This window comes from Fukomys damarensis, unplaced genomic scaffold, assembly GCF_012274545.1.
Source record: "Fukomys damarensis isolate Sample0158 unplaced genomic scaffold, DMR_v1.0_HiC HiC_scaffold_12, whole genome shotgun sequence".
NCBI classification, from domain to species: Eukaryota; Metazoa; Chordata; class Mammalia; order Rodentia; family Bathyergidae; genus Fukomys; species Fukomys damarensis.
The window spans coordinates 43,251,617-43,274,999 of record NW_022900924.1 but is presented as its reverse complement, the minus strand read 5'-3'; the positions used below and the strand labels follow the sequence as shown (position 1 = coordinate 43,274,999).

The 23,383-nt window shown below is 43.0% G+C and overlaps 2 protein-coding genes across 7 annotated transcripts in view; both read left to right on the top strand.

Moving 5' to 3' along the window:
* Positions 1-3,930, top strand: part of Tctex1d2 (Tctex1 domain containing 2) — a 21,267-nt gene extending 17,337 nt beyond the window's left edge. The window contains exon 5 of the mRNA XM_033762550.1: positions 3,816-3,930. Coding sequence (XP_033618441.1) covers positions 3,816-3,908 — 93 coding nt within the window. The 3' untranslated portion in view covers positions 3,909-3,930. The remainder of the gene's footprint in view (positions 1-3,815) is intronic.
* The window catches only part of Pcyt1a (phosphate cytidylyltransferase 1, choline, alpha), a 49,263-nt gene that overhangs the window by 8,276 nt on the left and 17,604 nt on the right, over positions 1-23,383 (top strand). For 4 of the 6 annotated variants that reach the window (XM_010624014.3, XM_010624013.3, XM_010624009.3 and 1 more), the window contains exon 2: positions 18,358-18,484. In XM_010624014.3, coding sequence (XP_010622316.1) covers positions 18,368-18,484 — 117 coding nt within the window. In that variant the 5' untranslated portion in view covers positions 18,358-18,367. Of the gene's footprint in view, positions 1-3,815; positions 3,870-3,969; positions 4,052-18,357; positions 18,485-23,383 lie in introns of those variants that run through there. The other 2 variants (XM_010624010.3, XM_010624012.3) reach the window with 2 other exon arrangements.

Sequence of the window (23,383 nt, the reverse complement as noted above, 5' to 3'; positions counted from 1 at the left end):
TCTTTTTCTTGGTAGCTCTTTTATAATCACAAATTGAAAGTTCTATTGGATTGAGGCTTTCTATGTTTGGACGAGGATGACTGCCAGTGAGCTAGGGGAACCCACGGATTTACCGAGCCATTAATCATGTGTGCAGCTGTTTGCAAACTGGTTTTGAAGTGAAGGCTGCTAAAAATAGGACATGTGGTTTTTCTGTATATTAGAGAACGTAATGAGTGGATGATCCTCAACAGTGGTAGTTCTCATTCTTAAGAGAAGTACCTTAGTTGTGATTATGTTTGCTTCCTTTTTGGCTCAAGAATAAAAGTCTTAATCTTTTTTCACATTATGACCTCTTTGGCAATATGGTAGACCATGTAGATTTTGGAGTGTGTGTGTGTGTGCTCATGTGTGTGTAATGCTAGGCATTGAAACCAGGGCTACATGCTAGGCAAACACCCTACCATCGAGCTACATCCGCAGCCCTCTTTTTAGTTTTATTCTGAGACAGGGTCTCACTAAGTCACACAGGTGCAGTCCATAATCCACTCTAGGAAGAGTACATTCTAAGTATATGGTTTGCTCATTGAATCTTCTGACATAACAGTGGTAGAGGAAACTTCTTCCACCTGTTAAGAACTGCTATAAATGTCCTCTTAGGAGTGTCTCGTGGTCAGTCCTAAGTATAGGTTTTATTTGCTCCAGTGGTAACCAGGGTGTGACTCAGAGCAAGTGCCCACTCAGTGTTTGTTGAGAAAGATTTTTCGGAGAAATTAGAGGGAAAAGATAAAGTTCAAAGCCAAAATCTTAGATGTGGCAATTTACAGGCATCAAATATGAAGGTTATCATTGAGCTCTTGCTTAAGACTAATCTTTATGTTGTGAGATTCATCTTTATATTTAGAAGTCTCCAAGTCAGACATCCTTTTGATTTATTCTGTATAATGTGGTAACATATAAGGGCTAGTTACCTAAACTGTAGTATATTATTAGAAAGTTATGGTATATTTTCTTGAAATAACTCTATTCTTAGAACCACTTCCATTTTATTTATTTATTTTTTATTTTTTGAGACAGGGTCTTATTTTGTAGTGCAAGCTGGCCTTGAACTCACTATGTAGCCTAGGCTGGCTTTGAACTAGTGGTGATCCTCCTGCCTCAGCCTCCTGAGTGCTGGGATTATAGGCATGCTCCATCATGCCTGGAATGCCCCCACTTTAGATTACATAGATCTAGGTAACATTAGCCACCAAATTATTGTTAAATCTGGTACTATCTTTATTTAAGATATAAATTGGTAAACTTTTCTTTAGAACGAAAGAAAAAATTTTATTGTGATACAATATACTTAATATGAAATTTATCATCTTAACCGTTTTTTCACTAAAGACAAATTTGGTTTTTAATTTTTTTAGTACATGTTTGGAGTACATAATGATTATATTCATTGTGAGGAATTGGTACACATATACAATACACCTTAATTCTTTTTACATCCCTTCCCCCTCTGTCTTAGTTACTTTTTTTTGTCGCTGTGACAAAGTACCTGACACCCAAAATTATAGGAGGAAAGGTTTACTTAGCTTATGGTTTGTAGAGGTAGGGTGGCATAGCAGAAGGGCATTGCAGAGGAGAAACAGTTCATGGCAGGGCAAAGACAGCAAGAGCAAGCAAAGGACAAACTTCTTTCTGTCCCTTATATCCTTGTTTGTTTGTTTGTTTGTTTTTTGAGACAGGGTCTCACTATGTAGTTGAGACTGACCTGGAACTCTCTATGTAGCCCAGGCTGGTCTTGAAATCACTGCGATCTTCCTACCTCAGTCTCCCAAGTGCTGGGATTACAGGCGTGCGCCACCAGGACTGGCTTGTCCCTTATATTTTATGCTGGCTACCTGCCCTAGTTCAGGTGTAGCACTCACACCCTTAATCCTAGCCAGAACTATGCCAAAGCAGTGGACTGATCACACATGCTTGATCACAGCCCCACACACTCTAGATCCAGCTACCTCTGAACCCCCCACCCTGTGACTGCTTGAGGCTTTGGGGGAACATCTAGACACAAGCCACAACACCCTCCATCTCTCGGTCCCCTTCTCATTTGCAAAGGATCTGTCTCCCTGTTTGCTGTTACTTATCTTTTATTTTGCTCTTTAAATTGTTTATACTTTGGGTTTCTCAGGAAGTTGGTAAACTTTTTTTGAGGGGGGTGAACAGGGTCCTGCTATGCAGTCCAGGCTGGCCTTAAACTGACTATGTAGCCGAGGCTGGCCTTGAACTCACAGGGATCCTCCTCTGTCAGGCTCTGCAATGTTGGGTTTACAGGTGTGTGCCATCATAGTTGGCTTGTAGACTTCAGTAAAGGGCTGGTTGGTACATATTTAATTTAATTAATTGTTTTTCTTTTTTCTTTCTTTTTTTTTTTTTGAGACAGGATCTCCCTGCATAGTCTAGGCTGGCCTTAAACTCACTATGTGGCCCAGGCTAATTTAGTACTCACAGTGATCCTCCTGTCTTGGCCTCCTGGGTTCTGGGATTACAGGTGTGTGCTACCACGCCCAGCTTGGATGGTATATATTTTAGACTTTGCAGGTCCTGCAGTCTTTGTTGTAACTTCTTGGCTCTGCTGCTATAGCACAGAAGTAGCCTCAGACAGTGCATTAATGAATGAGTGTGGCTGTGTTCCAATAAAACTTTAATTGCAGAAACTGGCAGAGGCCCATCTATGGCCTGCCAGCTGTAGTTTGCTGACCCCGAATTCAGGAGGTCTGCAGATTCTTGAATCTGCCTTTGGGTTAGCCATGTCCTCCCTCAAGCTTCAAAGGACTTTCCACAGGGGCCATGAAATGGCTGTATGATGTGCAGAAAGTCCTGAATTTAGAGCCATGACAGGTTAATGAACGCCAGGAGTATTTGATGTACCTCCTAGAATTTACAGACCCCTTATTAAGCACCGCCACAGGAGAAGCAGACAGAGATCCACAGGTGAAGTGTGCTTGCTCGCACAGAGTTGAAACTGGGCCTTATATGCCGAGAAAACTCCTCAGCGTGAGCTTTTCCCAAGAAAGATGATGCAGACCTAGAGGTGGGAGAAGCAGGAACATCATGCACAGGAAAGATTTATCTCTTCTCCTTTTTCACAGTTCCCTATAGTAGTCAGTCAAGCCTGAGTTGTAATTTTGAAATTTGGAAGCATACATATGACTATAAATTGCTGCCATTTTGGTTGTTAGCGTAGTGTAGGAAGAATCCACCTCCTCTTTTGCTGTTGCTTGCTAGATCAACCAGCAGTAAGGCAGTAGAATAAAGGGGATGGGCTGTGATTCCCTAAAACTGTGCGTACAGGCACTGCCTGTCTTTAAGACAGGCATGTGTGCTGACACGTATAGTTGGGGGTCTGTCCTTACATCTCCTCGCTGCTACCCCATTCTTCATGTGCACATGCATACACACACACACACACTCTCCAGCGAAGTCGAAGGCCATTGAAACACTGAAGAACAAGGCAAGCAGTGTGTACTGGGAAGTGAGTCAGCAGAAATGAAGCCAGGTTTTGGAAATCTGCATAGAAATAACAGACACAGATACTGCGTTCTATATCTCAAGAGCGCTCAGGAGGCATTCATGGGCTTAGGCTGGGCAGTGGTAGAGGGAGGGAAGGCATTGATGTCCATATTTAGAATCTGCTCAAAAGGAGAGTTTCGGTGATGAAGGTAAGGTGACTTTAGAGGATGAGTAGGCAGCAGTGTTAGAAGACAGGCCTCACACGTGCTGTGTCCTGGCCATCAGCCCCTGGCTTCTACCTGGGTTATAGCTCATGACACACTTTTCTTCTGCAGGATAAAGCACTAAGGAAACAGGAAGTGTTGGCTCGCTCCGGTAGAGCTCATGAGGTCGGTCCTGTGCTCCATCTCCCACGGCTTGCTTCGTGACTCATTCTTGCTGAAGGAGTGTGGGTGTAGTGACTGAAAGCAGTCTCTTGGTCATCCCCACCCTGTTCTGACCTGTTGCATCGGCTGAGAGGAGAGGCCATCGTTTCCCAGCCCCGTTTCCTGCTGGACAGTGCAGCTCACATGTATGTGTGTGCTTGTGTTTTCCTCTCTTGAACGTAGAGATTTAAAATCACCCCTCTTCCAGGACTGTCACTATACCTGTACTTGAATTGATTTCAAAGGTTCAGTTATCATAAACAGTCATGGCAGTGTCATCTTTTATTGTTGGAAATATTCTGATCGTCACTGAGCAATTGTGAATGCTGTAAAAGTGTGGCTTTAGGTACAGCTAAGTTTTAGTCTGGCGAATAAAAAGCCACCATGATTTTAGGATATACTTACTATCCCTGGTGTATTCTCATCCTCCCATGTACCTTTTCTCTACAGTACCTCAGTTGTTAGGTTGGTGTGTTCTTGTGGCATTTATTGAAACATTAGGGAAATGCTGTAGGGTTTTTTTTTTTTTAATTAAGCAATGATTATTAAATTCTACATGCTTTAGTGGTACATAAGTTTAGCAAATGTGAGTGAAGATGAGGATAGTCTAAGAGGGTCAGTGAAAAATGAAAAAAACTTGAGATCTAGAAAGCACACATTTAAACATGAGTAGTACTAAAAGAAAGGTGTGAGGCTTACTCTCTGTAACTTCTGAATTGCAGGGTATAATTGTTGTGGGATGCCTGTGCTGTCCTTTGGATCTGAAATGACCCTTGATGGTTCACAGGGTGAAGGCTTGGTCTCAGCTTGTGGTGCCGTTGGGAAGTGCTGGAACCTTTGGGAGGTGGGGCCTGGTGGGAGGAGATGAGGTCACTGGGGGAGCCAGCCCTCCAGGGGACAGTTGGACCCTGTCCCTTCCTCTCTCCCTGCTTCCCAGCTCCATGAAGGGAGCAGGCTTCCTGTACCACATGCTCCCATGATGATGGACCATGTTGCCCCAGGGCTAAGAGGCCATAGAGTGAACCCTCTGAAACTGAGCAGAATGAACCTTTCCTCCTCCGGTTTGTTTATTGCATGCATTTTGTCAGTGGTGGAAAGCTGGCCAAAGTCCGTGATTAAGATATTTTCCATCTCCCGGGAAAGTGGATAAGACAAGCTGGGCATGGTGGAGCATGCCTGTAATCCCAGCACTTCAGAGGCAGATACAGGAGGATTGCTGTGTTTGAGGCCAGCTTGGGCAACATACTCAATTCAAAGCCAGTTTGTACTGGACCTACATAGTGAGACCCTGTCTCCAAAATACAAAACAAAAAAACCAAAAGGAATAAATGTATAATCTTCAGGCAAATAAGTATATAGATAAAGGATAAGGGAAGTTTAGCTTGAGTAGTTCATATACGAAGGTCATAGAGGTTTTAAATAATATGTTTAATTTAAACCACCAGTGACTTCTCAGAAGACTGGTGTAACACTGAACTTCTTTGGTGCAAGCCCAGGAATAAGTGTCTCAGCCAGGTAAACTATGACTTCCATTCAAAGAATAGGTCAAGGTAGATGTCACAAAGTCCTAGTACTTAATTTTTAACAGATTCCTTCTCTAGTGTATTTACAAGACTATTATTGTAGAATAATTATGCTATCATTTACTCATTTGAAAAACATGTTCATACTCATGATGTACAACAAGGACCTGGGAAGCATAGCTGTGACCCTGCTTTAGAGAATCTCCCAGGATAGTGGAGTTCACACAATTCCTAGGGCTTTGTTTTGGCTTCCAAGATTATAAGAAATGCTTCACAAACTGGAAATTAAACAAGGGATGGCTGTAGGCAGGCAGACTGACAGCACTGGGAACGAGGGTTGAAAGCTAGAAAAGAATTGGAAATGACAGAAAGTGGAACATGCCTTGAAATCTCAGCCTTAGGTAACCGTGAAGCCTAGAGCTCCAGAAAAGGTAAATGCTGCTGAAAGCAGTGTGTGGTACGTTTTAGAAGTCTTGCATCCACACTGAAAGTTTTTGCTCTTAAAGGTATTTGAATCAATTCAGTCTAAAGATTATCATCCCTCATTGTTTGGAGATATTTCAATACATGTAGTATCCAGAAGATGAGAGAAAGTCTCACTGTACTGTGCTTCTGTGTTAGACCAACTAGAGATCATTATTTCTGCTTCTGGGAACCCAGTTTACGAAGAATATGCAGCCAGGAGTGGTGGTGCATGTCTGTATTCCTAGCACTGAGGGAGGAGGAGGCAGGACGATTACAAGTCCAGCCAGGGATACGTAGCAAGACCCTGTCTCAAAATAAAAAGAGCCAGGGATGAATAACTTTCAGTGTGGGTTTGCAGTGCCATGGATTGAACCCAGAACCTTGCATGTGCTAAGCCACTGAGCTACATCTCGAACCCTAAGGACTTTTTACAGTTTTTATATAATGTTAATCTCCTTATCAGAATGGGCTTTTTGTGATACAGTGACCTTTCTACGCCTGAAAATGTTTAAATGTACTCTTTTAATTATTAGCTTTAGTTCTAAGATGCTAAAAGCCAAGCTTTTTCAGCCAAATCTCAAGGTAATTTTTTTAATAAGCTGAGACTATTGATAATGCTTTCAAATTTAAAAAATATGAAATATCTGGTTTGTAGAAATCCCAATGATACTTGACTGCCTTTCAGCTTTGAAACATAAAACTGTTCTCTTCCCTGTTCATTTATCATAAAAATATGTTATCTAGAACAAGGATGTTGAGAAGGGAACACTAGGTACATGAATCAGGTGTAGTTTCAGGCATTCTGTGGCTTTGAGGCGTTTGTGCATTTTTAGTCTTGGTTTTTCCTGACGACCATGATTTCTCAGATCCAGTCCTGAATGACTTTTCTCAGTAGGTTCTTTGAGCATATCATTGCATGAAACATTTTCCAAGCAGAGTTTGGTTGTAAAGCAAGCAGCACAGCTGCGGTTGTATGGGGCAGGGAGAGGCTGGTGGTGAAAGCCGACTCCCAATCTCACCCTGGGTATGTAGTAAATTGACCTCACTCTGTGCGGTTACAGACGCTCCTTTATTACGGCCTCATCTCTGAAGTAGGTCAGAAAGTGCTCTTACTCTCTTGAGCTTTTTCTGTAGCACAGGGCTATCTCTAGTGAAAACCTCAGGGCTACTCAGCCCCTCTCAGATGACTCTCATTCCTGAAAAGGGTTCTCTTAGTTAAAATCTTGGGCTCTGTATCAACCAGCAATCCCTTTTCTGTGCCTGGACGTTCACAGAGTCAGTCTCTGCCCTATCCAAGGTGACACATCTGCACATATTTAGAGTACTATCGGGTACCTTCTCGAATACCATTTTATTATGGTGTTGTATTGTAATGATATATTAGTGTTTACTGAAGTGCACTGACTAAATTTGATTCCTGTCTTGACCATTTGCTAGCTGAGTGACCTTATCTTTTGTGCCTCAGTTTCTTAATCTGTAAAATAGTGACAAAAATAATACAACTACCTAGGCATTTAGCTCAATGGCACCATGCCTGTCTGGCAAGTGCAAGGGTCCTGAGTTCTATTCCCAGTACCCCCCTCCAGATACACCTATATCAACGTTGAAAGCTTAACACACACACATGTGTGTGTGTGTGTATGTATAATATATAGTTTATATATAGTTGTACAGGGGATTGAACCCAGTGCCTTTGCACTGAGCTACATTCCAGCCTTTTAATTTTTTTTCTTTTAGAGAGAGAATCTCACTAAATTGCTAAGTTGCTGTCTTAGATACTTGTCTTTTTGCTGAGACAAAATACTAGACACCTAAAGTTAAAGGAGGAAAGGTTTATTTAGCTCACAGTTTGTAGAGGTTTCAGTCCATAACTGGCTGGCTTTAAGGCAGGGTACCATGGCAGACTGGCATTGCAGAGGAGAAACAGCTCATGGCAGGCAGAAGGCAGCAAAGCAACAAGGGACAACCACAGCTCTTTCTCTCCCTTATATCTTATCCAGGCTACTTAGGGTGGGTAGAACTCACAGCCTTAATCCTAGTGCCCTTAATCCTAGCATTGAACCACAAATCAATTCCAGTGTCACACACTCTAGATCCAGCCACCTCTGGATCATACCTATGACCATATGAAGTTTTAGGGGTACATCTTAAACACAAGCCATAACAGTTGTCCAGACTGTGCTCAAACTTTTATTACTCCTGCTTCAGCCTCCCAGAGTGCTGGAATTACAGGTGTGTGCCGCTCTGTCACTCTCCCCAGCTGAAAGCTTTAATAATTTTAAAGTACTTTGGCATACAGTTGTTATTAAAAAAACGGTGATTCTTTTATTTACTTATACATTTATTTTTGGTACTAGAGATTGAATCCAGCTACTCACTGAGCTACATCTTCAGCCCACTTTTTATTTTTCATTTTGAGATGGTCTCACTAGACTGCAAAGTTGCCTAGGCTGAGCTGAAGCTCGAGATCCTCCTACTTCAGCCTCTCAGAATGCTGAGATTATGGCCTGTGCCACCAGACCTGGCTGAAACAGTGACTCTTTAAGTGGGATAGAGGAAGGGATGGAGGAGATGGAGCATGTTTCACAACAGTTTTCCATTCAGTGTTTTTTTATAGAAGTACTTGATATAGTTTGACACTGTTTGAGTACGCCCCTCAACGGTCCACGTATGGAAATTCAGTCCCCATTCTGAGGTATCAGGGATAGAAACAATCTGTGTCATTTAGAGGTAGGGGTTTAGGATTAAATAAACTCATTCGGGTGGCCATCCCCATGATTGAATACTGCTGGCTTTATAAGAAGAGAGACTAGAACCTGTACATACATCCCCATGTGTATACACACACACACACACACACACACACACACCACTGTCTCAGGACTCTACTAGCAAGATGGGCCTCAAGTCTCTGAACTATGTATTTATTTATTTTTTTTTATTTTTTTATTTTTTATTTTTGAGACAGGGTCTCACTATGTAGTTGAGACTGACGTGGAACTCGCTATGTAGCTCAGGCTGGTCTCGAACTGAGTCTCTGAACTATGAACTGGAAGCCTCTTTTCTTTCTTTTTATTTTTACCTTTGGCACTGGGGATTGAACTCAGGACCTTGCACTTGCAAGGCAGGCATGGTGCACTGAACTAAATCCTGGGCCCTAGCCTCTTTTCTTTATACAATTATCTGTACTCAGCTGTTTCATTATAATAACACAAAATGGACTGATGCAGAACATTGGTACCAAGGAGTACGGTTGTTCCTGAAACTATAACTGAAAATGTGGAGGCAGCTTTAGAACTGTCCTGAGCATAGGCTGTGAGTTTGGAGGGACGGGCTAGAAAGACAGAGTGTGGTAAGTGGCACCTTGCGGCAGTTCTGAGGGCTCAGGAGACGGAACTATGGCTCAGAGGAGATGAGGATCAATTCGAAGTTGGATCGATGGCTGCACTTGATACAGGGAACTTCGCTGTGTTGTGTCTGTGTCCTCGGACTTCATGGAGGATCAAAATTCCGAATGATGGACTAATTTATGGTGGAAGAGATTTAAAACAAAGCACTCGGGCTGCAGCATGGGTGTTATTGGCCACTTTTATTTAGATGTGGTTAGCTTTGAGAGGAAAAGGAAGCCAAGTGGGAAGATTTGCAGAATACACTGTGCAGCCTGTTCAGGAAAGGAGCAAAGAAAGAGGATGCAAGGATGCAGAGAAGCTGCTTGCTGAAGAGATTGACACTGGCTTGCAACTGGAAGGAGGCCTGGGGGTGTCTCAGCAGTCTGTGACGCTGTTCTTCCAGGATCAGCCCAGAGACTTCAGAACATACAGATTCAGCAGGGGCCTTGGAATTCGTTTGCCTGCCTGCACCTTTTGTGGCTGCAGCTGTGGTTCTACCAGGGTCAGGCACAGCTGGTACCTTCATGTCTGAGCTGAGCTTGCAGAGTGTAGGAATGCAAGGGCTTGAACCTGCGTTGAAAGGGAAGCTGGGAGGCAGTTTGCCACAGGATGGGGCATCTGCAGAGCCCCCTGTGGAACAGTGCCTGGTGCAGCCAGGGGAGCTGCAGTGGGGCCTCCAGAAAGGCACAACCACCAGCAGTAAGTGGTGCCTGCCGGAAAGCCTCGGGCAGTGCGCAGAACCAACCCCAAGGAGTAGCCATGTGGCCTGCAAATAACAAGGGTGGGGCCGCCCAGCCCCCTTTGCCAGAGTGTGCACAGGATGTTGGCCTTGGGATCCAGATGCCACGTCTGCCCTGCTGGGTTTTGGTTTTGCTGTGGGCCTGTTACTCCTCTCCACTTCCTTCTAGCTCCCATCTGGAGTAGGCATATTTATCTTCTCTGTGACCCACCACTGTGTCTTGTATGAGTTGTTTTTAATTTTCCAGGGTGCAAACTGGAAAGGGTCATGAGCTTCGGATGAGACTTTGCCTTTTGAGTGACGCTGGAACTCCCTTCCTCTTCATGCGCTCCCACCTTTATGCCAGGTTGAACAGATGGGGCTACTGGATCTTGGACTTTCAGCCTCCAAAACTTGACCTGAAGAAGTCTTTTGCTTTATAAAGTAGCCTGTCTTAATATTTCATTATTGTAATGAAAAACAAGCCAATGTAGTACTCACAGGGGAGAACTTAAAGTTCCCTTGAGTACAAGGGCTGCACAGAAGGTAAGCAGGGAGATGACTACAGCCTCTGCAACTAAATAATAGCAATAGCTAATCCTCATGAGCACATACTATGTGCCAGGAGTGGGCTGAGGCTTTCCCTGGGCAGCTAGATCTTATTTGACTGATGACATAACTGAGGCATGGAGATTAAAGAATCTGTGCAAATACTAAGTAGTAGAGATATGATTTATATTTAAGTAATCTGATTGCAGGGCCCAACTTTTTTGGGGGGATGAGACAGGGTCCTTCTATGTAACTCAGTGTGTAGCCCAGGCTGGTCTCAAATGTACGGCAATTCTCCTGCCTCAGTCTCCTGAGTGCTGGGGTTATAGGCGTGTGCCACCACACCTGGTTAGGACCCAACTTCTTGGGGTGTTTTTGTTTTTGTTTTTTGTTTTTTTGTACCAGGGATCGAACTCGGGTCCTTGAGAGCCTGCAAGGCAGGCAGCAGAACCACTGAGCCTGGCCCAGGGCCCAACATCTTAATCACTGCAATGTGCTGACAGTTTAAGATGAAAGATTTCTAATTTCTCAGATTGAAGCAAATTGCTGAGAAATACCCTCTGCCTCTGTTATTAAGTTATAATTGATTAGGGCTGGGGATTTAGCTCAGCGGTTCCACCACCTGCCTCGCAAGTGCAAGGTCCTGAGTTCAATCCCTGGTACCAAAGGAAAATAAAAAGTTAGAGGTGTTTATATAAAATATAGAGAGATTTTGTTCAAGAATGCACATATTCAATTGAAATTTGGGTAAATATTAGTTATTTAATGGGGGGTTGTAACGTGTTAAGAATAATAATGCTGCCTTGAATTTTTCTCTGTGAATTTTACTTTTTGAAAGAAATTTTTATGGCTTTTTGGAAAAAAGGTCTCACTATATAGTTCAGGCTGGCCTCAAACTCACTGTGTACCCCAGGCTGGCCTCAAACTTGTGCAGATCATTCTGCCTCAGCCTCCCGAGTGCTGGGATTACAGGTGTGAGCCACCATTCCCAGCCATGAATTTTACTTTAGCCTTGAATAGTCATTCTTTCCCTTGCCCCACGGTGAGATACATACACACACACACACACACACACACACACACACACACACACACGTTTGTTTGTTTGTTTTTGAGACAGGGTCTCACTATGTAGTTGAGACTGCCCTGGAACTCACTATGTAGCCCAGGCTGGTCTCAAACTCACAGCGATACTCCTGCCTCAGCCTCCTGAGTGCTGGGATTACAGGCGTGGGCTACCATGCCTGGCCCCACTGTGATATTTTAAAATGTTTTCAATTATATTCTTTTAAAAAATATATATAGCAAAACATTTATTGGTACATTTCAGGCATGCATAATGATAACACTCAGGGAATTTGCACCTGCACATGATACATCCCGCCTCTTTTTCCCATGCTCCCCTCGTGGCAAGCCCCCTCCCTCCCTGTGCACAAAAGCTTTGTTTGCCTTTTTCCCATCTATTTTCACTTTTTTTTGGTACCAGGGATGGAACTCAGGACCTTTCACTTTTCTTCTTATCCCTTCCTTCCTTTCTTCCTCCCTCCTCCCTTGCTCCCCTTCCCATTTGAACATTTTCTTCCCATTTCCCAATGTCTATTATACATTTTAGACCTTATTTCTTTCCACTTTCAGTTTCTCACACTAGAGAAGCAATGTGGCATTTAAACACATATGTGTCTAATGTTTGTATTTCAATGAAGAGTATGGTCTCAAGGTCCATCTAGCTAGCTATAAATATCTGAAGCTCATCCTTCTTTATGGCAGAGTTGTAGTCCATTGTATTTTTAAAAAAACCCACATCTTTATCCATTTGTCGGTTGATGGGCAGTTAGTTGCACAGTTTCCAAGTTTTAGCTATTACAAACTGTGCCACTATAAACGGGGGTGGGCATATGTCGCTGTGGTATGATGCTTTTTTTGTGGGGGGAATTTTTGAGACAGGGTCTTACTATGTAGTTGAGACTGACCTGGAACTCACTGTGTAGCCCAGGCTGGTCTCAAACTCACAGCGATCCTCCTGCCTCAGCCTCCCAAGTGCTGGGATTACAGGCGTGCGCCACCACGCCCAACCACCTGTAGTATGATGCTTTTAATTCTTTCAGGAAGATATCAAGAAGGGGAATAGCTGGGTCAAATGGAACTTCTAGTTTTAGTTTTTTGAGAAATCTCCACACTGATTTCCACAGTGGTTGCACCAGCCTGCACTCCCACCAACAAGGGAGAAGGGTTCCTTTTCCCCACATCCCCTCCAGCATTTGTTATTGGTTGATGTCTTGATAGCAGCCATTCAGTTGTATTCTTTGTGTTGTTTTTCTCAGTTTAGTGGGCTAGAAGCAATGTCACAGGATCTAGAGGCCTTACCTATTGCTTGACTTTAAAGTGTCTTTGACAGACACTGGCAGGCTTTAATCTGGAGTAGAGAGCCTTTGTTTCTTTCTAATGTGATGATACCGACTGGGTAGCTGGCTGGCTAAAATGAGTCGATGACAGAGCAGTGCAGTGCTTGAAGAAGTGAGCAGTTTAAAAACAAAGCAAAGTTTATGTCTCATGTTTTACCACAGTGTAAAACAAAAAGCTAAGCAGAGTTGAGGGGGGAGGGAGAAAAGGATGACACAGTGGCATGAGGGTTCCTTCACGTGGTTCGTTATCTTAATTTTGATGACTGCAGGTATATAAATATGAAAGAATGCACAAACACTTTAAATAATGTATAGTTTATTGCATGCCAGTTATACTTCAATAAAACTGTAAAAATGTAACCTAAATCCCCCCCCAAGCAGATAAGTACTTCCAAGAAGTTCCTTTAAATGTGTCATTGGGTATAAGTATGTTTCTGTTTAGGGTGAGGGATTGTTTTGTTTTGTTTGTTTGGCTTTTGAGACAGGGTCTGTCTGTGTATTCCAGGCTGGCCTTGACTCACTGTGTAGCCCAAGCTGGCCTCAAACTTGAGGCAGTCTGCCTTCTTCAGCCCTCCAAGTTCTGGAATTACAGACATGAGCTACCATGCCTGGCTCACACGAGGGATTTTAATTTGAAGTTATGGGAAATAATTGGTTAAAATATGATATTTATCAAACTAAGTGTGGTGGTACATGCTTATAATCCCAGCATTCTGAGAGGCTGAGGCAGGAGGATTATAACAGCCCAGCCTGGGCACTTCAACAACTTAGTGAGATCCGTCTCAAAAATAAAAAATTTTTAAAGGCTGTAGATATAGTTCAGTGTGAAGGCTCTTGATTCAATCCCCAGTGGGGAGGGGAGGAAAAAATTTGCCCCTTGATTTATTATAGCATTCTTAAAACTCTTTTATGAATGAAAACCTATAGGTGCCTTTAAAATATAACCTATTTGTAATGTAGAAGAGGGAGGAGCATAGTTAAAAGAAGTCTTTATTGCTCAAGTTGAAAGTCTATCAGGAAATCTTAACAAAACTGCCCAGGAGGCAGACCTGTAGAGCTGCCTGGTTGGTAGTCTCTGAATCAGGTCAGTGGCCACATCCATGGGTTTTGTTTTTGTTTTTTCCTGGTTGGCTGTTGGATGTTTTCACTTTTAATAGCCATGAACTTTTGTTCCACTATTTAGTTAGGCCTGGCCTAAACCTGCAAAAACCTCCTGCTCTGGAAAGAATGCTCTTGATAGAAGGAAGCGGCAGTAATGATGAGAGCCCCTTTTTAGAAATCTTGGGCCTCTGAGAGACAGCAAAGAACAGTAATATTGAAAAAAAAAAAGAAAGAATAGTAGTGGTGAGTACTTTAGAATTAAGGCTGAATTTAAAGCCTGGCTTTCTCAAGAGCTTTATGATCTCTTGGGGAGGTTGCTTAACCCTCTGATTCTTATTTTTCTTGTTTATAAATTGTATTAATGATATCTTCTCAGATTAGAAGGGTTAAGAAGGTCATGTATAGGGCCGGGGATTTGGCTCAGTGGTTCTGCCACCTGCCTCGCAAGCGCAAGGGCCCGAGTTTGATCCCTGGTACCACGAAAAAATAAATAAATGAATAGATAGCTCATGTAAAAAAAAAAAAAAAAAAAAAAAAAAGGTCATGTATATAAAAGGAATAGCGCAGACCTCAGCATACCGTAAATATTTAAAAAGAGAGAGAGAGAGATGGCATTGCCTGGTGTCGTGGCACATGCCTGTAATCCCAGACTGAGGCAGGAGGATTGCCATGAGTTCAAGGCTAGCCTGGGCTACATAGTTCAAGTCAGCCTGAACTATACAGCAAGACTGTCTCAAAAAACAAAAGAAAAGAAAGAATTATAGTATTATAACTCTTGCTATTAATCATCTTACTTCTTGGAACATATGTAGTGTGTACACTGATTCAAAGAATTAAGGAGACTGAGTCAGATTCTGAGGACCCCGAAAGAATCTCATATGAAGGGCCTGTCTGTTCAGGAAATTATTTCAGAGTAGTTCAAAATTAAACTATTTTGAATAAAAAAGGAAAAGCCTGTAGAAAAGTTGCAAGAATATATCCCTTTTGCTTCCCCTAGATTAATATACTGGTAACATTTTGCCATATTTGCCTTTTCTTTTTCTCTTTTCTTTCCAGTGCTGAGCACAGGGCCTCATGCACAATTGGCAAGTGAGCTACTTCTGAGCATAATACAGTTCCTCGCTTGCTTTACCTTCTTTTATATGTAATGTTTTCTTCATCTCTCTCCTCCTTCCCTCTTTCACCTAGGGTAAAGTATATATAGCTTATGACCCTGTATCCCAAGATACTTAAATTCAGTATGTATCTCCTAAAAATAAGGTCAGTCTTTGCATAATGGTGTAGCTATCAAATTCAGGAAGTTTAACAGTAATGCATGTTACGATCGGATACACAGCCCATATTCAACTTTTGCTGGTGTCCTAATAACATTTATTATAATTTCTCCCCAAACCAGAATTAAATATTACATAAATTACCATCCCTTTACTGTCTTGTGACCCGGAACAGTCTCTCAGCCTTTCACTGTTTTTCATGACTGACTTTTTGGAGCCTACAGGCACCTGTAATTGGGGTTTGTTTGCTTTTTTCTTTGCAAATCGGTGCAGTTACACATTTTTGGCAGGTAATATATCCTCAGTGCCGCACCTCAGGGGGCGTTATTGGTGATTTTGCTGTTCGGATTTAAATCTAGTCCCCGCCCCCAGCTTCATGTGCTCCATACATGGGCTTCTGGGCTGATTGGACTATGGGGGCTTATAGCCGACTTGCTGTTAGGAGGTGTGGTCTGGTCACTGGAGGCACAGCCTGGCAGGAGTTATCTCCATTTCCAGCTCCTCCCTTATCTGGCTGCTTCCTGGCTGCCATGAGGTATACAGTTTTTCTCCACCATTCCCTTATGCCATGCCATCCTGCCCTGGAGCAACCAAACTGTGAGCCAAAATAACCTCTCTGCCTTTAAGTTGCAGGTGTCAGGTACAGTGTTTCAGTGATTAGAAAGTGACTAAGACATTTTCTAAGATTTTTTTCCCCTCCTAACAAGCTAACTCTTTTCTCCTTGTAATTAATAAGTAATCTTTGGGTACTTTGAGACTGTGTAAATATCTTGTTCCACTACAAGCTTTCACCGAAGGGTTTGGAAATCTAAAGAGTAATTTTATAAGAAACATTTTTAAGGTGGGGCTCTACATGTAGTTCCTCACCTTGATTATAAGCTCTCTGAAAAAATAGTTTTCACTTGGATTTTATTTTATTTTAAATTGGCAAATAATTGTATACATTTATGAATTACACTGTGTATGTTTTAATATATGTTTGAATTGTGGAATGATTAAATCCAATAAATTAACAAATCTGTCACCTCATACTTTTTTGGTGGTAGAAGTATTTAAAATATACTTTATCAGCAATTTTGAAATATACAGTGCATTTGGTGGGGGTGGGGGCTCCAGGATCAAACTCAGGACCTTGTGCTTTCAAGGCAGGTACAGCACCACTGAGCTAAATCCCTGGTCCTACAGTGCATTATTTATTATGGTCACTTTTATAGATTTCACGTGGGAGTGAGATCATGCAGTATTTGTCTCTCTGTGTGAGGCTTGTTTCACCTGGGTGAGGTCCTCCGGGTTCAGTTTGTACTTTAAAATGATGAGATAGTCACTGCACAGTGAGTGCTCGTGCTACTGGCTGCCTGATAGGACTGATATGCTTGATGCCAAGTTGTACTTTTCTCACAGTGGGTTTTGTCCTCTTGTCCTGAGAAGAATCGAGCAGCTACTTACATACAGCAGAGCCCCATGAATACACAGACCAGAGCTGGTCACTAGTGAGACCCATTAGACACTTAGTTGGCCTCTCAGACCAGTGACCTCAAGGCCTGGCCTCTGGATGTTTTGCAAGAATAATAACAGTAGTGAAGAAAAGCTGTGATCCTCACCACTGGGGGAACTGAATGTTAAATGTCTTCTGTCTTCTGTATTCATTCACCTTTGGAATGAAAAGAAGTTTCTGGGTGGTGTCCATGTTTCACTTTAGACTGGATTTTTTTTTTTTTTTAATGTCAGCCTAATACTTAGCCATGACTCATGGGGTGTCTCCAAGATTCAGGTCAGGTTTCTCATATATTTTGTCCTTTTGCCACATTGTCTTTAACTGGAGGAAAGAAAGTGGAGCACAGTGCAGTTGTATAGAAGATTGTCTCCTTCAAGAGGGCTTCGAGGCAGTGAGGCTGTGTGGAAAGCTTTCTTTCTGTCCAGCATTTGTTTCCCACTTTTGCTTTGAGGATTGTTCACTGCACCATTATTTTAGGCAGAGATTATAGTTACTCCTGGAGCTTCTTCTATTCTCAATTTCTGGCTGATGCCTAATAGTCCTTCATTGTCAAGAAATTAAGCTGGGTGTGGTGGCACAACAAAAAACAAAAACCTGTGCAAATTTTATTACCTAAAAAAAAAACCCAAATATTCCTGCAGGGGTTGGAGAGGTAGCACAGCATCTAAACCAGATCAGATGTTCCCAACTTTCCTTTGAAAGCTAATTGCTAGAAGCTGTCTGCTAAGTGAGATAGTAGAAATGAGTTTTTCTTGAGGGAAAGAGAAGCCTAGGTGGAGGTTTTAAAAGCTGAGAACTCTAGACAAGCTTGAGGTGCCAAGACTATGAAAGAGGAGGTGGGGAGAGATAGGTATTGAAGAAGGAAGGGCAAGTTATTTACAAGATGCACTATGCCAGTCAACAGTTTCCCTGTATAGTTAACTGTGGTGAAGTGGTCTTTGAAATCTGGAGGACATTCAGAGTTAAGAAATCCTGCTTTTGTTAGACCAGATTTTGGTAAAAGCCATCTGGTTATAAAACCATCCTCTGTTCTAGTCGTATCTTCTGCATTGCCTTGCACCCGAGGGCAGTGGTAAAGCCTGTCAGGTGGAACATCCCTAACCCCAGGAAGCTTCAGATTCCAGAGCAATTTGGATTTCAAATTTTCCTGAGGATGCTCAACTGGTAAAGTTGCAAATATTCCAAAATCCAGAAGACCCAAATCGGACACTTCTGGTTCCAAGTATTTCAGATAAGGATCCTCAACCTAGTAGTAGCTGTTTTCTCAACCAGCTTATTTTGATCTTTTGCATATGGTCAAGGTATGAAAGCAGCATTGTGTCAGCTGCAGCATTAGGAGGAAAAACTTCTGAGATCGGTGGTTAATGGTGGCCTCTGTTCCGCACAGAGGCATTTCAGTGTTGCTGCAAGACCCTGTGTTTCGGGAGGCTTTGTTGTTGCCACATGCCATTGGCTCATCTCAGTGAAATGTGAGCTGTGGAATTGAGGTTTTGCTGAATGTACTCATGTCTCGAAAACCCCACTTTCTCTAAGCAGTTAAGAGAAGATGGATGCACAGAGCTCAGCCAGAGTCAACTCAAGGAAGAGGAGGAAAGAGGCCCTGGGACCGAATGGGGCGACAGAGGAAGACGGAATTCCCTCCAAAGTACAGCGCTGCGCAGTGGTGAGGAGAGATGGGATTTCTTCTCGCAGCCTTAACCTGGGAAGGGAGGGGAGAAACGGGTGTAACAGGTGTTACCAGTCTTCTTAAATAGTGGGCAGATGCCAGGTGTGGGGGCGCACATCTGTACTCCCAGCACCAGGAGGCTGAAGCAGGAGAATTACCACTTTGAAGCCAGCCTGCTACACAGTGAGTTCAGGGCCAGCTTGAACTACAAAGCGAGACCCTGTCTAATAAAGGGGGTGTGGGCAGGGATTTAGCTCAGAGGCACTGGGCCTGCCTTGTAATCACAAGGTCCTCAGTCTGATCCCTGGTACCCAAAACAAACAAACAAAAAAGGTGGAGAAAATGAATAGTAAGTGTGAAGAGTGAGTGTGTTTTAAAGTTTTGGGAAAGACCATCTTTTTACCAGGTTATCGCTCCAGCCCAGGTATAGGAGCTCAACACTGGAATGAGAAAAAGAATATTAGGAAAATTTGGAAGCTGTGGGCAGAGCAACTAAATTCATACTAAAAAGCAACAGAAATGGGGCCTAAGGCAGTGATTGCTCTTCTTACCGTCTCACGGTATCTGGGTTTTGTCTCACTGCCTTTTCTCAGCATATTATTTCTCCCTTCTATTACTGGCTGTATCATAGACGGGAACCCTTCCCAATACTTTATGCACCTTTATCTCTGCAACAGTATTCTTATACTTCCTAACTACTGCCAAGCCTTAGATAAAAGACCTCATTCCAAACTGCCTAGCCTGTCTCACATTGATCCCTCTTTTAAAGCTTTCTCTAATAAACATATCAAACTGAATATGGCGGGGCAGACCTGTAATCCCAGCACTCAGGAAGCTGAGTCAGGAGGATGTCAAGAGTTCAAGGCCAGCCTGAACTATGTAGTGAGACCCTATCTCAAAAACCAAAACCAGCCAGGCATGGTGGTGGATGCCTGTAATCCCAGTACTTGGAAGGCTGAGGTAGAAGGGATCACCACCAGTTCAAAGCCAGCCTGGGCTACATAGTGAGTTCAAGGCCAGCTTGGATACACAGTGAAACCCCATCTCAAACAGAATTGTTTCATATTAGTATTTTATCCTGAGCAGTAACAGCAGCTCCACAGACAGAAGGCATCTACCTTCAGGTGCAACAGTGATGATGGTGATAAAGATGAGTGTATTCATTTCCCATTGCTGCTGTAACAAATGACTGCAGATAGCACAAATGTATTCTCTTATAGTTGTGGAGGTCAGAAGTCAGAAGTGGGGCTCAGAGAACTAAAATCAAACATGTTGACTGGGCTGGAGGTCCTAAGGGAGAATCTAGTTCCTGGTCTTTTCCAGCTTCTAGAAACTGTCCACAGTGCCCAGCGCATGGTGTCCATGGCAGATGCACCATTCTGGCTGTTTTCTGATGTTGACTGTTCCACCTCCTCTCATTACTTACTAGGCCGCTTATGATTACACTGGGCACACCCAGGTCACCTGGCAGAGTCCTCCTGCCTTGGAAGCCTTAATCTGGCCACATCTGCGAGAGCCCCTCTCGCCTTGGAAGGCCATGTACACTCAGGTTCCCAGGAACAGGGTGCAGACATCTTTTGGGGCCATCATTCTGTACCCCACAGCAAGCGAACTCGGAGAACGGCCTAGCAGTCAACAGGACAGGGTTGACTTCTGAAAGTCTTCTGAAGAATTCAGATTGAAGAGCTGGTGATGGACACTAATTGAGCAAAATCATTTCGAGTAAAGACAAGATGTAACCAAGGGGTATCCCAGCCAGTCATTATACCCAGGAACAGCACAGTGGATATCAGAGATTAAGTTATTTTGCTTCATGTATTCATGTGAAATGAGGTCCAGACCTTGCTACCTCATCCACATTCCTCCCTGGTATACACTGGCTTTTTAGCAGGAGCTAATGGTAAAAAACTCACTCACTCAACAGGCTGGACCGAGGACCTCCTAAATAAACTCATCTGCCATCTCCACTATACACCTGTACTTTCTATCTCTGAATCTTTTTAAACTGGGTAGCAAAAGTAAACAAGATACTTTACTTCTTTTCTAATAGCTTTGTTGAAGTATAATTGACATATTGTATTATCTACCTTAGCAACCCAGGAACTTAGTGGATTTTAGAATGTTAACAGATTTGGTTTTTTGGTTTTTTCTGCTACTGGGGATCGAACTCAGGACCTCACGCTTGCCAGGCAGATGTGGCAAGACTGAGCTACTTCCCCGGCCCCCATGTTCACAGATTTGCAGAGCCATCACCCTAAATAATTTTATTTATTTATTTATTTATTATCTTCAGAGACAGGGTCTCACTATATGGTTCAAGCTGGACTTAAACTCACTGTGTAGCCCAGGCTGGTCTCAAACCCATAGCAGTCCTCCTGCCTCGGCCTTCCGAGTGCTAAGATCACAGGCGTGCACCACCACTCCTGGCCATAACTGATTTTAGAGAACTTTTATCACCCCAAAGGAAGCCCTGTACCTGTGAGCAATCACTATCTGTTTCCCCTCTACCTCCCCAGCTTCCTGAAAGCACCCACCTTCCCATATCTGTGTACAAATCATACCACACAGTGTGTGGGCTTTTGTGGCTGGCTGCTTTCACGCAGCATGTTTTCAAGATTCATCTGTGGTATAGCATGTATCACTGCGGCATTTCTTTTCATTGCCAAATAGTACCCTTCGTACATCTCACACTCCATTTTATGACTTCATTTGTAAGCTGCTGTTGGGCAGAGTCAACAAGGTTCTATTGTACACTTGTCATGTGCCAGCATGGCAGGAGGTGCTGGGCTGTAAAGATGAGCGAGGCCCTTCAGAAGAGCGCTTTCCATGCCGTGGGGCAGGTAGCAGGGGTGGCGGATCAGGCTGAAATGGACAGAAGAGAGAGAAAAGAATTGAGCAAGCAGAAAAGTAAGAGCTTCATGTCATTTGTCTCTTAAGTGTACGGAAAGAGGATACTGATAACTGTTTAAAGGCACAATCGGGAGGGCCCAAAGCCTGGGGATGGGGTTCCATGACACAGCGCTTGCCTATCATGCTCTGGGCTCTAGGTTTGATCTCCATGCTGCAAAGTGTCGTAAAAATATTTACAAAAAGTAAGACATTTAGTCTATTTTAACATTTACATTTGTGTAAACAAGTCACAAAGTGCCCGAACTGTGAGGAAAACTGTCCACAGTTCTGATGATGGCTAAGTGGGGTCCCAGCTGAGAAATTCAGCCAACATGTGTTGGAGTTGTAAAGATGAAAAAATGGCCTTGCTTTCAAGCTCATGGACAAATATGGGGAAAAGACAGCTACAAATAATGTGTTGTGTGAAAAGTGCCAAATAAAAGGGAATTAAAAGTACCATGGCTATCTAGAGAAACAAGAGATTGACTTGGACCAGGGGATGGAGGCAGTCGGCTTTTGTTTATTTTTGCTTTAAGTCAAGGTCTCACTTTGTAGTGCAGGCTGGCTTTGAACTCACTACCTGTCTGAGGCTGGCCTTGAACTTGTGGCAACCCTCCTGCCTCAGCCTCCCGAGGACTGAGATAAGAGGCGTGTACCACCACACCTGGCTGGTGAGAGTGATTTTGGAACAGCTTCATAGAGATTATCTTTGAGCTGAACTTTGAAGGATAAATAAGTCAAAAAGTGGACCCAAAAGATGGAGTACAAGTTCAGAAGTGTGAAATAGTATTATGTTCCACAGATGACAAATAATATTGCTGGGGCTGGGTCAGTAGTCCCGCAACTGCCTGGCGAGCACAAGGTCCTGAGTTCGATTCCTGGTACCAAAAAAAGATCAACAAAAAACAATATTGGTTGGCCTTCGAGTTCAGAATAAGGATCTATAGATGAGGAAAATGGCCCAGTGGGGAAGAATCTTGTGTGTTGTGCTTAGGAGTTTGAGCTTGTCCTATAGGTGATGGGTCCAGTTTGCAATTTAGCAATCGCCCTGATTGCTTCAGAACAATTGGATAAACAGGACAGTCAAGAGCCAGAGAGACTTGTTGATGTCATGACCCAGGTTGGAGATAATGGGGACTTCAACTGTGATAGAAATCGTAGAGGCTCTAAGAGGTAAACTGGACAATTCTTGGTGATTATTGGGATGGACACCCTAAGTGTCACACGTGTCTCCTAAGTGTCAGCCTGAGGTGTGCAGGATGCTTCTCACTGAAATAGAACAGAGGAGGAAGAAATAGGAGGAGAAAGCTTAATTTAGAGCAAGGTCACTTTAAAAGGCTTATGCAACACCAGTATAGTACTTGTATGGATACGCTAATTGTATGTATGTATGTATGTATGTATATATATATATATATATATATATGCACATACACATATACATTTTTTTTTTCCAGTCCCAGGATTGAACTCAGGATCTTGCACTTGTGAGGCAGGCATGGCACTGAGCTGAATCCCCAGCCCTGTTTATACTTACTGAAATGGCGATAGCAGTTGGAGAATTATTGTTTTTCTTTAGCTTTTTTTGGTAGTACTGGGGATCAAGCCCAGCACCATCATATTGAGCCATTTCCACAGCCCTTTTTATTTATTATTTTGAGGCAGGGGCTTGCTGAGTTATTCAGGCTATGTTCAAACTTTGACCCTCCTGCCTCAGCCCCCCAGAGAGCTGGGATTCCAGGTGTATTCCATGTGCCTGGCTATTTTTTAAAAACAGACACTCAAAAGGAATGGAATTTTCTGCTGTCCTCATCCCCTCTTTCTGATACCACAGTTTGCAGTACTCCTCTTGACTCTGTAGCTTTTTTCCTGTTATCACTGAAGGAATTTGGACTGGAGGAGGAGGAGGACCTGTTACTGCTTGTGCAGAATGTTTGGGTGAAAGGGAGTGTCTCTTTGTGACCCTTAGAAACTTTTCGCTAAAAAATATTCAAGAATCCTTGGAGA